The sequence below is a fragment of the Antedon bifida genome, chromosome 3 (assembly GCF_963402885.1).
Source record: "Antedon bifida chromosome 3, ecAntBifi1.1, whole genome shotgun sequence".
Lineage (NCBI taxonomy): Eukaryota > Metazoa > Echinodermata > Crinoidea > Comatulida > Antedonidae > Antedon > Antedon bifida.
This window is the reverse complement of record NC_136228.1, coordinates 7152337-7167035: the sequence shown is the minus strand read 5'-3', so window position 1 is coordinate 7167035 and position 14699 is coordinate 7152337. Positions and strand designations below refer to the sequence as shown.

At 35.5% G+C, this 14699-nt stretch overlaps 2 protein-coding genes across 4 annotated transcripts; one reads left to right on the top strand and one right to left on the bottom strand.

Annotated features, from left to right (window-relative positions):
* Positions 1–5264, top strand: LOC144838804 (2-aminoadipate transaminase-like). Of its 3 annotated transcripts, none has more exons than XM_078694298.1 (10): positions 1–15; positions 1068–1273; positions 1731–1849; positions 2152–2303; positions 2764–2922; positions 3085–3349; positions 3922–4036; positions 4373–4444; positions 4680–4783; positions 4989–5264. In XM_078694298.1, exons 2-10 carry the CDS (start codon positions 1103–1105, stop codon positions 5140–5142), a joined length of 1311 nt encoding a protein of 436 aa, XP_078550424.1. In that variant the 5' UTR covers positions 1–15; positions 1068–1102; the 3' UTR covers positions 5143–5264. The 3 variants fall into 3 exon arrangements, with proteins under 3 accessions (XP_078550424.1, XP_078550423.1, XP_078550422.1); XM_078694297.1 differs by lacking the exon at positions 1–15 and adding an exon at positions 555–586; XM_078694296.1 differs by lacking the exon at positions 1–15 and having other exon boundaries at positions 1058–1273.
* Positions 5265–5536: 272 nt separating this feature from the next.
* LOC144838109 (PR domain zinc finger protein 12-like) lies at positions 5537–12026 on the bottom strand. Its single transcript, XM_078693467.1, has 5 exons — positions 11882–12026; positions 7744–8072; positions 7115–7223; positions 6744–6944; positions 5537–6504 (listed from the first exon to the last, which is right to left on the bottom strand). Exons 1-5 carry the CDS (start codon positions 12024–12026, stop codon positions 6356–6358), a joined length of 933 nt encoding a protein of 310 aa, XP_078549593.1. The 3' UTR covers positions 5537–6355.
* Between the last annotated feature and the right edge of the window lie 2673 nt (positions 12027–14699).

Here is a 14699-nt window from a genome sequence, read left to right as displayed (position 1 = left end):
TTTTTAACGTGTGAGGTAAGGTTATTTATTTATCAATATAGGGGCTAAACTTGATTAGTTCTGACTATTTTTAGCCCTTCCTTTGATATATTATGATTTATTTATGTTTTATATATTTATTTATTATGTTTATACTTTATATTTGTGGGTAAATAAAAGAAAGAAAGAATTAAGAAGGAAAGGCGTTGCAGTGACATTGTTGTAAGGCCACTACCTTAATAATTTGTAAATGGTATCAAACCAGACATTTCATTGTAGGCTTGTCTTAAAATTTATGAATACATTAATTGTAAGCCTATTTAATTTCATTCCTAAAAATAATAGTACTAAGTAGGCCTAACCTGAATCCTCGAATTGAAGTTAGCGACACCAATAGGATAATCGTGAAATACAATACTCCATCCAGGGCTAGCGTATAGGTCATTGTAAAACTATTAAGATAACAATGTAGATTATGTCTATAATATGATAACACGTCGAGAGATTTTTTACCCGTTATTTTATGCAGACAATTACTTTCTATGACGCGCATTAAGCCTTTTTGGCACGATTGCATTCTACCGAAAATATTAGTTTATAACCATGAGTAAGTATAAGAAATGCATAATAATCTAAGCTTAACAAATATTCGGCATCCAATCTGTAATTCTGATGATTGAAGCTTAGAATATTATGAGACGCCCAGTTATATTATTTTCCAACTATCCTAGGCCTATGAAAAGTTTTGCGTCGTTATATTATGTACTACTGTATACCACATTGGCAGATATGTGCATCGAATTTAAGATGTAGCTTCGTGGCCCGCCTGCCGATCCCAGGGTCCTGATCAGATCCAGTCAGAAGGCAAGGAATACTTCCGACTGAGTGACTAAGACCCGTTTATGTCGGCAACTGTATTTATAGTTCTTCCTGTGAACAGGTTTGCCATCTTTCAGAAGGACACAGGGAATGATGAATTTATCATTATCCTTGGCAGTTTGCCTACATTAGAAATAATACGTCGGGTACAGGTCATACTTAGACGAAACGAACGGTCCACTGGGGTAAATGAGTATTTTATCTTACAGTACTGAACTCTCTGATATAACCTTCCTCAAAGAAGATGGCTACCAAATTCCGCATAAAGGACGAGGATTACGGCTATTACAAACACAAATATTATGAGATTTCGGCAATTGGCGAGGGAAGATATTCGTTAGACATGGGCGGACCTTCAGTCGATATCCTCCGATCTGCAGCAAAGCTCATGAGGAAGTCTACAGAAATTAGATTAGTAAGATTATTAAGAGATACTATTGATCCCGATAATTATAATTGGGTGTGCTCTGTGTTGAACTTGCTTATGGCTAGGTTTTATTTAATATTGGTAATATTTGGCAAACATGGTGTTTCATAGTATAGTACTTAAGTTGAACACACAAATAACGAAACGCCGTCTGGTGGGAACAAACATACAAAAGACTAATAATCTAACAACCAGAGATTAAAGGGTTTAACTATGGCTGCGTGTTCCACGACCATTAATAAGTACAGTAGGCCTACTGTTGGTATTTGTCGCAGCCAGACATAAGATCAAAGGACTTTTACGAGTTCTTATCTTTGCAAGGCGAACTCAATGTACTGTTGTTAGATTGGGCCAATGTGATGGCGCCCTAGAACTTTTCTTGTGAAGACCAACACTTGCTCAAGCCCAACCATACCACAAGTAACATCTACTTTCCATTCAACAGCAACAAGAAATATCTGGAGATGCTGACTTGTTGCAGTATGGCAGTCATTTAGGAGATCCAGACTACCGGACAAATATTGCCAAATTCCTCTCAATTCAGTATCAGGACAGCGTAGACCCGTAAGTTACCTTAATGATTCAAAATGGGAAAGATTTAACAACACTTTTTATTTAGAGAGTTCATCTATAATTAAGGCAAATCTTCCCACACAGTGACAGCAGGTATAAATACCGTTCCGACCAAACAGTAAACCATTGTTGGACAATATCAATTCATGCTTAGTTATTTACCCAATAATCGTGAAGCAAATTGTTACGTGGACACATTATACGTGAAAATACAATACGCGCGTGTACAAATATTGATATTAAAGTACGCGCGCTTCACATCACTGACGATGATGTGTTTTCTATAATTTCAGTGAATCCATATTTACTACCTGTGGCGCTACGATTGGCCTGTCTATTCTAGTGAGTATCTTCTTCAATGCCGGTGACGTCATCTTTGTTGAAGATCCTACTTTCTTCCGGGTTAGTCAGATCGTGAGAGGTTATGGACTTACGATTGTACCCAGTAAGTAGCCTAAACATAACATGCAACGTCGACCTGAAAACTAAGGATCGGATTTGAAATCATGGTTGCTTTATTTGAATGACGCAATGAGCATAATCATGACTCGAAGAAAACGCAATACTATTGGTCAGATGTTTCGCTGACGTAATTGTACTGTATACTCGATTTATTTACTTCGATTTTTTTTTCGTAATGTTCCCACTAGGACGCAACGCAAGGAGGTAAACGCAAAGCAAGCGTGTTGACCAATGACAAGCGACAGTTCGAATAATCCATCGCTTGTGATTGGTCATTTAACTTACGTTGCGTTACGTTCTTGTGTTGCGTCTCTCTCCAATCATAAAGGCACAGCATCTGACCAATTAACTTATACTCCCTGTGCTACTGCTCTGTCTCCTAATAATACTCCTGTTTGTCAATCATTTTCACCTTTTAAGAGACACACACTATTGTTTCACAGTTCCAGTTGTTGATGACGGGATAGAAGTTGATATGCTTGAGAAAGAGGTGAAAGGGAAGAGGCCGCTAGATTTTCAGCCAACTGAGCAACGACCGTTCTGGGCGTGCATGTACCTGATAACCGTATACCACAATCCTACTGGAATATGTTATTCTAAAGGTAGGCATGCTGTCATACCTGTATTTAGACTATTTTGTCATCTATCGTATCGTGAAGCGTTAAGTTGTCGCTAGTGGGAACCAAGTTTTACACCCTACGTTACGTACACTAGTGGGAACGAGCTTTAAAGTAACCACGTATTACGAAATTGATTTCTTTCAGAAAAATGCAAGGCGTTAATAAGACTAGCCCGAGACAACAACATTTTGGTTATTTGCGATGACGTTTACAACTTACTCTGCTTTGAGAAAAATGGAAACGCATTCGAGAGAGCGCCACCAAGACTTTTTCAGTACGACGTGAAATCAGACAAAGATTATTTCGGCAACGTTGTATCAAATGGTACCTTTTCTAAAGTACTAGCACCGGGTCTTCGGCTTGGTTGGTTTGAAGCACCAAAGGTTGTCATTAATCAACTGCTATTGGAGTAAGAAACAGTCTTTGTTATATATTTGGAGAACACAGTTATTGCTAATGTCCTAGGAATACATTATGATTTGAAGTAGGCCTACAACGTGTGAATGAAGGTCTAATTGTTTGTATAGTGAATATTCTGTATTTAAATTTGTTCACACAAACCTAATTGCCATTTACAATTCCAAATTAATAATACTAACAATAGTGATATAGAATATAGGAGTTCACACACAAACTTCAAATCTCTCCTCAAAACCTACCTTTTGAATTTTTAATTTTCAAAATGTTTCTGTCTTTGTAAAGCGCATTGAGGCTTTCAGCATAATGCGCTATATCAAGTACCAGTTATTATTATTATTAAACGGAGCCGTACAATCAATCCCTGTATATATACATTGTTTAACTAAAAGCCACCGTCTCGTTCTGTGAAACGAAAACAGTGTGAATGCATCTTTATTGTTGTTAATGGGCGTGAACATTTATTGGAAAATAGTGTGATCGAAAGACGACGTAACGTCTTCTTCGGCTACGACTGAAAATCCTGGCTCAGTGTGAACACAGGTTTAACTTTGTGTTTTCTAGCGGACGTATACTTGGCGGAGGTTCTTTGAACCATTACACATCCGGGATAGTTGCAAGTTCATTGAATACAGATTTGTTCAGCGATCATTTGCTAATGGTTAGGAGCAGAGGTAAGGTACGTATATTACGGGTCCACCTTCTAAACACCACACGTCACAACGCTATCCAGTACCACATGCCGCGCCACACTATACCACCCCTAAATGGGATCGACACTGCACTGCTGGTTACCGAGTGGGTCCAATGGCCTACATGTAGCCCTACTACAAATTTTCTCAGTTTCTAGTTAAGCTTGGGGACGATAAAAACACTTTAATTACTTTTTTAGATGAAACAAGTAGGACTAAATACTTCAAATCTGAGTTCGTAAATATCAGTTGTTTGTGCAGAAAATGTTCGAATATGTTCATGTTAGGCCCATATCTAATTGTTGTTGATTTTTTGTTTGTAGGAGAAACTTGACGCTATCCTTGGTGTTTTTCGTGAACGCTGCCCAGAAGGCGTAAAATTCAGCATACCAACGGTAACTTTTTTTATAGAAATTATTGAATATATCTTTTTCGTATTTCTTTCACAATGATAAACATTATTAGGCTGTCTTTCGCAATTGCGAAAGAGTTTTCCCGCGCAAGGCAAGTGAGATCCGTCGAGTGTGATTGGTCAAATTATTACTTGTGGCGCGCTTACGTCATTGTATTGCGATCAATTGATAGCAGCCAAGATTGAGTAGATTATTCATTTTATTAATAATATTGCAGGGTGGTTATTTCATGTGGGTAGAATTGCCAGGTTCGGTTGACATCCCAGAGTTACACGAGTGTTGTTTGAAAAATCACAACATATCATTCCATCACGGAGTAAAGTAAGTGTTGATTTTTTTAAGCAAGTGCTAAAGATACAAGCGAGAATCCACTCAATTAACTTTCAATGTTACTTTGAGATCATTTAGGCCTACTCGACGTGTATAGTGCATCTGTAGCTTGGTGGTTAACGCACTTGTCTCGGGCCTTAATTCTTTTTAAAAATAGCGCTACATCTAGACACGGGATAACTTATTTCCATTTTAGGTGCTCCGTGCCTGGTAGATATCAGAATTGTATACGCATTTGCTTCATGTACTATTCTGCAGCAGAACTAGTTGCAGCCGCTACCAAACTACTCGAAGAAATTGAAGTTCGTCTAAAGGCGGTAAAGAATGTGGACAAGGCAGATACAAATTAAACATGGTCCTTGTTCCGTCGGTAATGTGACTTTATGTGACAAAAAATGTGATGTGGCCATATTATATAGACATGGTGATGTCATATCTCTACCATATTTGGGCATTTCTCTACCATATTTGGGCACATCACACTAGTTTGATAGACAGAGTTTAAGTCAGTTGTTCTTGAAATGTTGGTCCGCTTGTTTTGTTGTCATTATTAATTTTAATGTTAAAGCTTTATAGTAAATCGTCTTTTAATTAGTTTCTGTTTCAACCGTAATCGTAAATATATGGGATCATCAAGATATTACTTTTATCCTATGTAATCATGTTATAATGAAAACCTTACAAGTTTAGTATAAGCATTAAAATGATAAAATGTGACGATATAGACAAATATAACAAGCACAGGTGAAATTCAATTATTTATTTATCTTACAAAATACTGCAAATGGAATGTATTGAACGGCGCATACAATAATAGAAATATTACCATAGCATACAGCATGGAGCATAATTATAAAATCACAAATAATAAACAGATTTGAAAAACACAATCAATTATATTCATGTGCGACAGCGTCACTTTTTAAATTTGGTTCCCATGATTCCCACCAATTTCAAGCGACGGTTCGAATAATCCATCGCTTGTGATTGGTGTTTCGGACACGTAGAGACGCACGCCTATATACAACAACTTGCATAATGTACATATTATCGGCCCGACCACCCCAGATCCCCCCTCCCCCTCCCACACACACTCATTTCCGTTCAAAGAGAATGCTTGTGTAATCTTTTCCAGCATCGACCAAATGATCCCAAAACCTTCCCCTCCCTTCATAATCATATCGACCTTTTCCGATTGAAGCCATTTACATTAAGTGACGGCAGGGGAAACAACTGAAGATTTTATTTAATATACAGACTTACTAATTACTTGTGCTTAGTTATTGCTACTTTTCTGGGCTAATTTTGTCTAGTACTTTTACAATATTTCGGACAATAATCAATTCAACTGGTTTGAGTTTTACCAATTTTGTAGAGCGCCCTCTTTACCGGCACACAAAATTGTTCGATCACCGTCAAAGAAATTAGCAACAATGTGGTTATTTTATGTTATAGCATTAATGGTCAACAAGTTGTATTTACTTTGGCTCAGCTATTCTATTTTCTCTGTACATTAATATTTACGATGCAGCATTTATTGTGGTCAGATATCGCTTAGGCCGCTCATGTCAACGAGGTCTGCATCGGAGTTTGTGCGATGCAGGTCGATGAAGTTGTTGATGGCCTGTGACGAGCGCTCTTCTGGTGGGCCCTTAGTCCAGCTAATTGTGAATAGGCACTTTCGCAGACCAAGCATTTGTATGGCTTCTCACCTGAAACGTAAGAATTGTTTAGAATTTATAACGTGTCACGTGATTTGCTTTGTGTATCGAACATGACGTCACACAAAAATAACGATTACGATCATTCATTGATAGAAATAAGATACGAACAAAATACGAACATATTACGAATGGCAATGAAACGTTGGCTACTCTAATATTATAATAAACAAATGTGGATAATGAAAACACGTGACATGAATCACATTAATTGAAATTAACATATTTACCTGTATGTAAACGAATGTGGTTCCTCAACGTCGACGATTGGCTGAACCGACGCTCACAAAATCTACACGCAAACGGCTTTTCAAGCGTGTGTATGCGCATATGCGAACGGAGGTTACTACGTGAGTTGAAGCCTCTGTGACAGACGACACAGTGCAGACGACAAGATGGCAAGGCGGGAATCTTTGTTACGTTCAAGTCTTCTGTAAAAACATTGTGTTTCGGTAAGTAATCTGTTATTTATGTATGTATGTAGTGCACTTTATTCAAATATTGAATGCATGATTAACAAATACAACCATATAAGACAGATATGTATGATTATTCACTTATTTCTTATTTAAATTGATTTATTATTATTACTAAAACTTACCGTTTATTTGTTTGTGTTCATCGGTTGATGTCGGTGACAACGGGATGCCGAGAAATGTTTCGTAAAAGTTACCGTAATAGACGAGTAATTCTTGGTTTGGAGGGATTGCCTATAAAGACAAGCAGACAAAACAAAAGTTATATCTTGCCTAATGTAAGTGTAAGTACAGTTTTACTACTGTCTATTGTTAAGCCTAACCATCGGATAAATTGGTTCTCAGCATGTATTGTACGAGTAGTAGCTAACTCGTGCCACACACAGTGGCGGGTCTATGCTTTTTTTTAACGAGGAGCTTTAAAATATAATATTCGTTTATAGCCAGAAACAACAATATTAACAAATATGACCATCAAAATAGATTGCTTTAGTCTATTAATATAGAAAATAGATATGAAAATGTAGTTCGTAATGGCAAGGAAATCTAACAACAGGATGATGAGCTCAAAGAGTTTATCTCTGGCTGCAACACGATGCGATCTTAACACAAAAGTACATAGTACAGTCTATATTTTGTTGCAGCCAGACATAAGATCAAATGACTGTTACGAGTTCCTATCTTTACAAAGCAAGCGCAGTGTCCTGTTTGTTAGATTGCCCCTCGACCCCACACGCAACTGTTTTCGACTTACCTTTAAAGCCCTGTAATATATCTCTGTTCCTAATTGGAACACCTCTAAGTTCTGTTCGTTCTCGTTACGAGCACAATTCACGTGACACATCCAGGTCTCGTAAGTTTCCTCCGACGCATCAAGATAGTGAGCAAAGTTACCGTCACTGTCAAACACCTCCCATGCATAGCGATTATCAGTCATAAAGTCCATGTCTTCAGCGGAAACTATCTTACCCGTGAATGGACCCATTTCGGTTCCTTCCTTTATCCATGTTGTTGAGAATATGCCGATATCGGAGCCCGGTAGAGAGCTAGGCATGATACTTAATTGGTTCGGTACTGGCAAGTCTGTGAAGTAAATACATTACATTAATAACTATATACAACTGCACTGTATCCTTGAAAGTAACGAAAGAAATGGGCTATGAGTGGCTTAGGAACTTGTTGTCTGCCCCTCGTACTATGTCGTTTTTATATATTTTGAAATGTTGTGTATTTTTGAGGAAAAATGAATATATTATTACATTTAACGGAAACGATAACGGATACGACAACGAACAAACAAAACGATTTTTCAGTACACAGTAGCAAAAGTGGTTTTGCTTTGGTTTGAACCAATAGCCTACCATTCTATAGTGAAAGCAAAACTAATCGGAAAGTTGTAAGCCCGCAGATATACTTACTAGGCATGTGTGCATTTTGTTAATATTTGTGTTCAAATCTATATTCATTATCTCTGATACAATTTCTCGGTTAAATGATCGTCCTGTTTAGGTTTATATGGACTAAATCCACTTAATTGTACGCGATGATGAACATATTTATGGTATGACTATGTAACTTATATTCATTGCATAGTAAGCAAATAAATAAAATTAAACAAGCGTGTAGTATATGAACGCCAGCTCAGTGATAAAAGAGTAGGCCTAGCAGCTATAATGTTTTAATTAAAAGTTACAAAAATACACATATGTCATTCAATGAGCCAACATACGTGAGCATATGGGTCGCGATGCAACAACGTCAAGTTCACGTATCAAATTAGCAGCGAGAGCGGAAATTAAAATTAACTGTTATTTAGCGGTAAAGTTAATGTGGCGATTCTGATTGATGGACCTATAGAAAACGATTTTACATTGTGGTGTGTTTATCGAAGAAAACCTGTCGAAAATACAACGCTTTTTGGTCATCAATACTAACATTAAAAGCGTTGATTGTATTGTTCGCCATAAAAGAAAAAATTATCACCCTGAAGCGGTAAAAGTAACTGTAATATTAAATCATCAAAAGTCATTTTAGTAGAGTAAAAAGTCTACACCGGTCGTGTAATAGCGGTAACTAAGTATCCTACTAAGTAGTTGTCCGTATCCATTTTCTATTGTTTCACTAATAGATCTTAACAATTACTTTAAGCTTGAACATAACGTCTTAAACAAGAGAGGTCAAATAGTTACAAAAGCCCCCGGAAAGTCGATCTGCAGCCTCCTGCTCAAAAGCCATTCACTAGGGCTAGCCTCAGGCTATCATTTTCGTGTTTTCTACGGTAAAATGGTGTAAGAACTGTGATAAAAAAAAAGACCCGTTGATGCATACCCGTCCTCATTTTGCATTGTGATTTGTTTCAAAGAAAGTTTGTGTAATTGTTGTGTTTACATTTTTCATTGTATACATCAATCAAGGAGCTATAACATTTTCTCCCTGCATCAATCAGTCAAGTTACATAAAACCAAATTTGAAAATTGATCCAATTTCTTTATATTCTAGTAATTAACCAATTAATTTATTTTCAATCAACAAATAACGTTTTATAAATGGTTTTTCTGACTAGTTTTTTTCAGTTTAATCCAATTAAAATGGGGTACGTACGTACGTACGGCGTCTGGGCAACTAAACTATACTAGTTAGACCTATGTGTGTCAGGTCATGGGGTAAATAATATGGTGTGGTCCTAAAATGTTTAGACTTATACAATGTGAAAGGCCATATCATATGATCTGACAGAATGTGAAATACGGGAGATTACCATTATACCTTTAAGATCGTGGGAATATATAATTTAGTGATAATTAATATGCTGTTTGGATGATTAAATTTATGATGTTAATGATAATAAATTTTGATAAATATTAACAATTAAAAAATATAAATAATAATCATTAGGCCTATTAATGATTACAACCACTTGATTTAAGCCAACGAATTCTCACAATAATGGTATTATAGATGTATTGTTCCGTCAAAACAGATCCAAAAAGATCAGACCACTGTTTGACAGACATTATTTTTTTTTAAATTACATTTTTTTTCAGGTAAATAATTATTTTTCGATCCAGTGAATAACTAGTAGGTAAAAAACATATGAAAAAAAAAAATTGTTTAGGGGACAATAGGACTATATCTTTAATTATCAATAATCGCGTAAATAAATAGGTCTACAGTTGATGATGGTGATGATGATGGTATAATGGTAATCGTCCACAGAGGTCAATGACCTCCTCACTATTTTTATAGATCAGCTTTTGTTTAATTATCCTAAATTCAAAATATGATGCTGGCAGTATTATATTGGATACGTTTGAATACTTTTTTTTAATTTCTATTATTAAAGTAATAAAGTATATCATAATGCGAATAAAAACGTTGTAATGAATACTGTTATTGTGATACTGTTATAAATGCTGGTACTTTACGCCGGGTTTTGACTCTGATAACGTACGTTTTTTACCCCGCAAGTGCACATGAATTAGGCCTAAGAACTTTTTTTTAAATTTTTTTTGTAATTTCACCAGCTTTGTGTCCATTCATTGTACATAAATAAAAGCCTAGATAATGTACGTATACCAAGTCACATGTTTAACAATGTATTATTTTAAATTTACATCATTATGCACTACTGTAATTATTATTTATTTTGTTTATTATCTCATATTATTCCGTGGTTATAATATTTACTTATAGTGCGCTTTTTACTGTACATGTTTTGGCTCCGTCTTAAAAAAAATAAAGAAAAAATATGATTTCAATTCTGAATAGGCCTATAGCATAATAGAAGAATATTGAGTATATATTTCTATTTAACATGGCATTTTCGTCGTACATGCTTCATTATAGGCCTACGTATAAGGCCTATATTATGGCATTCTTCATTACTTTTTGTAACATTTTAGAACCATAAATTCACAAGAATGTTATGGGATTGTAGTCGTATTTAATAACCTTACTTTAAATTTGTTAACATGATTAGGCCTAACAATGGTTGATAAATAAGCTCTATAAACTACGTTCAAACGTAAAATTGCTTTTAAATCATTCACATATTGTCTGAATTGTACCGCCAACTGACGTATGCCTACATCGTAGGCCTAGAGTGCTAATGAAGACACAATAATGTTCACTTCAGACTCGCGTGATAACACTTTGCGCAATAACGCACGAGATTGGTTACGCATTGTTTCTCTACGCCGGGTTCACACCGTTTGAGTTGCGTTTACGTCAAACGTAGGGCCTACCTGGATTCCCTGTACCTAAATTGTCACTGTTTACGAGAATCATCTGTTTTCGGCTATCCTATGTTTATTATTGCTATGTATTAGTTGTGAGGTCGTCACACGTGCGTTGTATGTACTTTATCATGCCGTTCTGCTTCACATGTTTAACTGTTTGCTTCTCCATTGTTTACATATTATCTATTTTAGAGTGTCCAACATTATTTGCAAATACATACGATTATCATTTCGAATAACAGTTGCATATACTCATAATATTATGTTTAATTCGGTATTATTCGTCAAAAACATTCTCGACAAGAAACCTTATCAAGTAATTATTAAATTATATTACATAATTGAATGTTATTTATTATGATATTTTAGCTAATGCAGCGTTTAATATAGTAGTTATGTAATAAACACTTGATAGATATACTTGATATGGTGTTATCCTGGACCGTTGGTGTCGTATGCCTGACACATGCGAAATGACGTATTACAAAGGTCGAAATTTGTCGAAATTTCGACAAATGCCGAAAAACGCGCTGTTTATAAATTGTGTTTTTAGAGTTAAATTTCAACTTTTTATCACATAATATGTTGATAATGGCTATGACAGTATACATAAACTATATTTAACTGTAAATAAATGAAAATAAATATGTTTACCTTTCTTTTTCTCGATGATTTCGTTGGCACTGTGTTTCGTCTGCCGGGTGACCGTCTCGCCAACGACGTTACACCATTTACCGTAAAGCGCGTTTCTCAGCAACTCGGCTGTAATCAAATTACTCGGTAAAGAAGACTGGGACATTTTTAAATTTCGTGTATCTACCTCGATAGATGAACTGTTAAAACACTTGTTGAAGTTTGCCATTTATATATAGCCAGCACTCAAAGTGGTTGAATGTTGTCGGGCAAACGCCACATTGTCCTAAATCGCATTTGATTAGTTGCTAATGAAGTAGCTAAACACTCTTTTAACAATCAGGCAATGTTGAACAAAGGCTGACTAAATTTGCGTATCTTAATACGACAAGTGTCTGTTATGATATGAAAACGTGGAGAACAGCAGCACGGTGGCTGCGCCTGTCCTGTAGTTCAAACCTCTAAGCGATGTGCACCTGCAAGTTGTTCTAGCGGGTGCCGCGTGTATCTGGTCAGGACGCAAACGTCAGAGTCATTAATTTCAATGCATAAGAAAAGAAGTAAAGCTGTACTGACAGGTGAAGAGCATGCTAGCTAGGGAAACTCAATTAATATAAATAAATGCCTGATAAATGGTGCGCCAACACACGCTCAAAGTTTGACAAAGTTCGTGGCAGCTGGTTTGGTTAACGTGTGTTCAACGTTACCAACTCCACGTAGCCTACAAGCAACAACACAGAAATAGAAAATACTTTGTTAAATATTTAATAAGACAACGATTAAACAAAGCGCGGCTACTAGATAAGTTAGAGTGATTACTAATTTGTTAGTTGGAATCTTTTACAAAGGAGAAATATTGAGGACGGAGAATGACTTATTGACGACATAACCGCGCCGCGAGAAAAAAAAAACAACAAATGAGTAAAGTCCACCACCCCCACGAAACCATTCAAAACACTTGTTGCATTTACATTATACATTTTATTAAGGCAGATGTTATTAAAACGAATGATTTATCCAACAATGTCATACCACCATTTTCTTCCCTTGAGATTTTCTTCTTATTAGCAACATCATTGCAATTATTTTTTTCCAATATAAAGTTGATGGGAAACTTAAACGTATGTCATACACACAATTCGAGAACACTGCGTATCTTAGCAGCAAATACCATTATTCTCGATTTAATATAGGCTATTTTTACACTAAAAGTTGTTTTTTTTTAACCGTAGGCCCTGATTACATCGACACGGTATAGTAACAGATTGAGCTAAAATTATTGTTTTATTGAAACTGTAAAAACCAAAAGAACATAAATAATACTTGTATCATTGGCGTAGAGCATATCATTGAGTAGTGTAAGAGCGATTTAGTAGAAGATGATTATTGATTACGTTAAAAATAAGTATTTCTGAGGTCATATTCTCATTCAATAATCAAAAACGTACAGGTGTAATAACCAGCGGAATTATAGGCCAACTAGATAATTGTATATGCTCTACAGTGTATAATATCTCGATTCTATCATCTTCTGTTGGAAAAATTAAAGTATCCGTACGCACTATAAGATTCATAAAACACACGCTTAGGTCTAAGATATCATATACTAACATACAGCGTTTATAATGGTACAAGAATATACACTTAACACATACAAATATGATTTATTTATCCTTCTGATATTTTATATAACTTGTAGGGTGACAGTACGTTATAGTCCAGCCCCTTTTAGATAACTTTTGTTTTGCATTATGTCTACATTTTGATATTTTATACCATAATTCAGCTTTACAATTTTAATAAACAAACCTGGAATAATATTACCATAATCACCTCAATGAAAAACAGTATGTGCAGTGTAAAAGAGATATGATGAAATATGGTCTAGTAAACCAGAAAAGTGACTATGTAGAGACATGTAAACGTTCGATCTCAACAATATTTTAGTGTTGTAATAAAAACACAGATGTTAATACGCTATATATTTATATTGAATTTAATTTCAAAGAATTGCTGCGGTTGTTAAACACTTGAGATTCTTTGAATATATTAAATACATTTTCTATCTAATTTGTTAAAAACAATATGTTTGTGTGAATTGTATTAATGGAAGAGATTGGTGGTTTAACATGTCCACAATCTTAGCCATCGCAACGGTTATGGTATATTTATTAAATTTTACGTTGCCGTAAATGATTATTATGACAATTGAGTTATTTACTGAGAGCAGACAGTGATTATATGATGATGATGATGATGTTGAATATGACGATGCCATAGAATTATTCATGGTGATAGGCCTACTAATACGCCTATGTATGTATTTGATTGGCTGTTTAAAGTATGGCGTAGGGGTGTATAAGTTGTGCCCATTGGTTAAAACATTATAAGAGGAGGCCACAACAATTAGCCAATTGCGGATCCAGAACGAGAGAGTGGATGACCCCATGGAAGTTGTCGCTTCAATAGGTTTACATCCGGGTACATAAATCGGCTTTTCCGATATATATTTTATTTGTTAGGATAGGAGATAAAAAACATTATGATTAGGCCTAAATAAAAAAAAAATTCTCCATGCGTCTATAATAGGCATATCGAGAGTAGGCCCTATATCGAAGTAATTATATATAAATTGGCCTTATGCTTTGTCTGCACTATCAAACTTTATGTGTGCCCATGGACATGATGATGTCATATCACTACCATATTTAAACATATCACTCCCATATTTAAACATATCACTACCACATATGGGAACATCAAACTTTTTTGACACATAAATTTTGATAGTGCAGACAAAGCTTAAAGATGTGTTTTTTCTATCTCCTCTTTCTTTTCT

Coding starts and splice junctions, on each gene's coding strand:
- LOC144838804 (XM_078694298.1), top strand. CDS start 1,103: ATGGCTACCAAATTCCGCATAAAGGACGAGGATTACGGCTATTACAAA. Junction 1,850..2,151: donor TATCAGGACAGCGTAGACCC/GTAAGTTACCTT, acceptor CTATAATTTCAG/TGAATCCATATTTACTACCT. Junction 3,350..3,921: donor ATTAATCAACTGCTATTGGA/GTAAGAAACAGT, acceptor TGTGTTTTCTAG/CGGACGTATACTTGGCGGAG.
- LOC144838109 (XM_078693467.1), bottom strand. CDS start 12,026: ATGTCCCAGTCTTCTTTACCGAGTAATTTGATTACAGCCGAGTTGCTG. Junction 7,224..7,743: donor TATATTACAGGGCTTTAAAG/GTAAGTCGAAAA, acceptor TTGTCTTTATAG/GCAATCCCTCCAAACCAAGA. Junction 6,505..6,743: donor CCACATTCGTTTACATACAG/GTAAATATGTTA, acceptor CTTACGTTTCAG/GTGAGAAGCCATACAAATGC.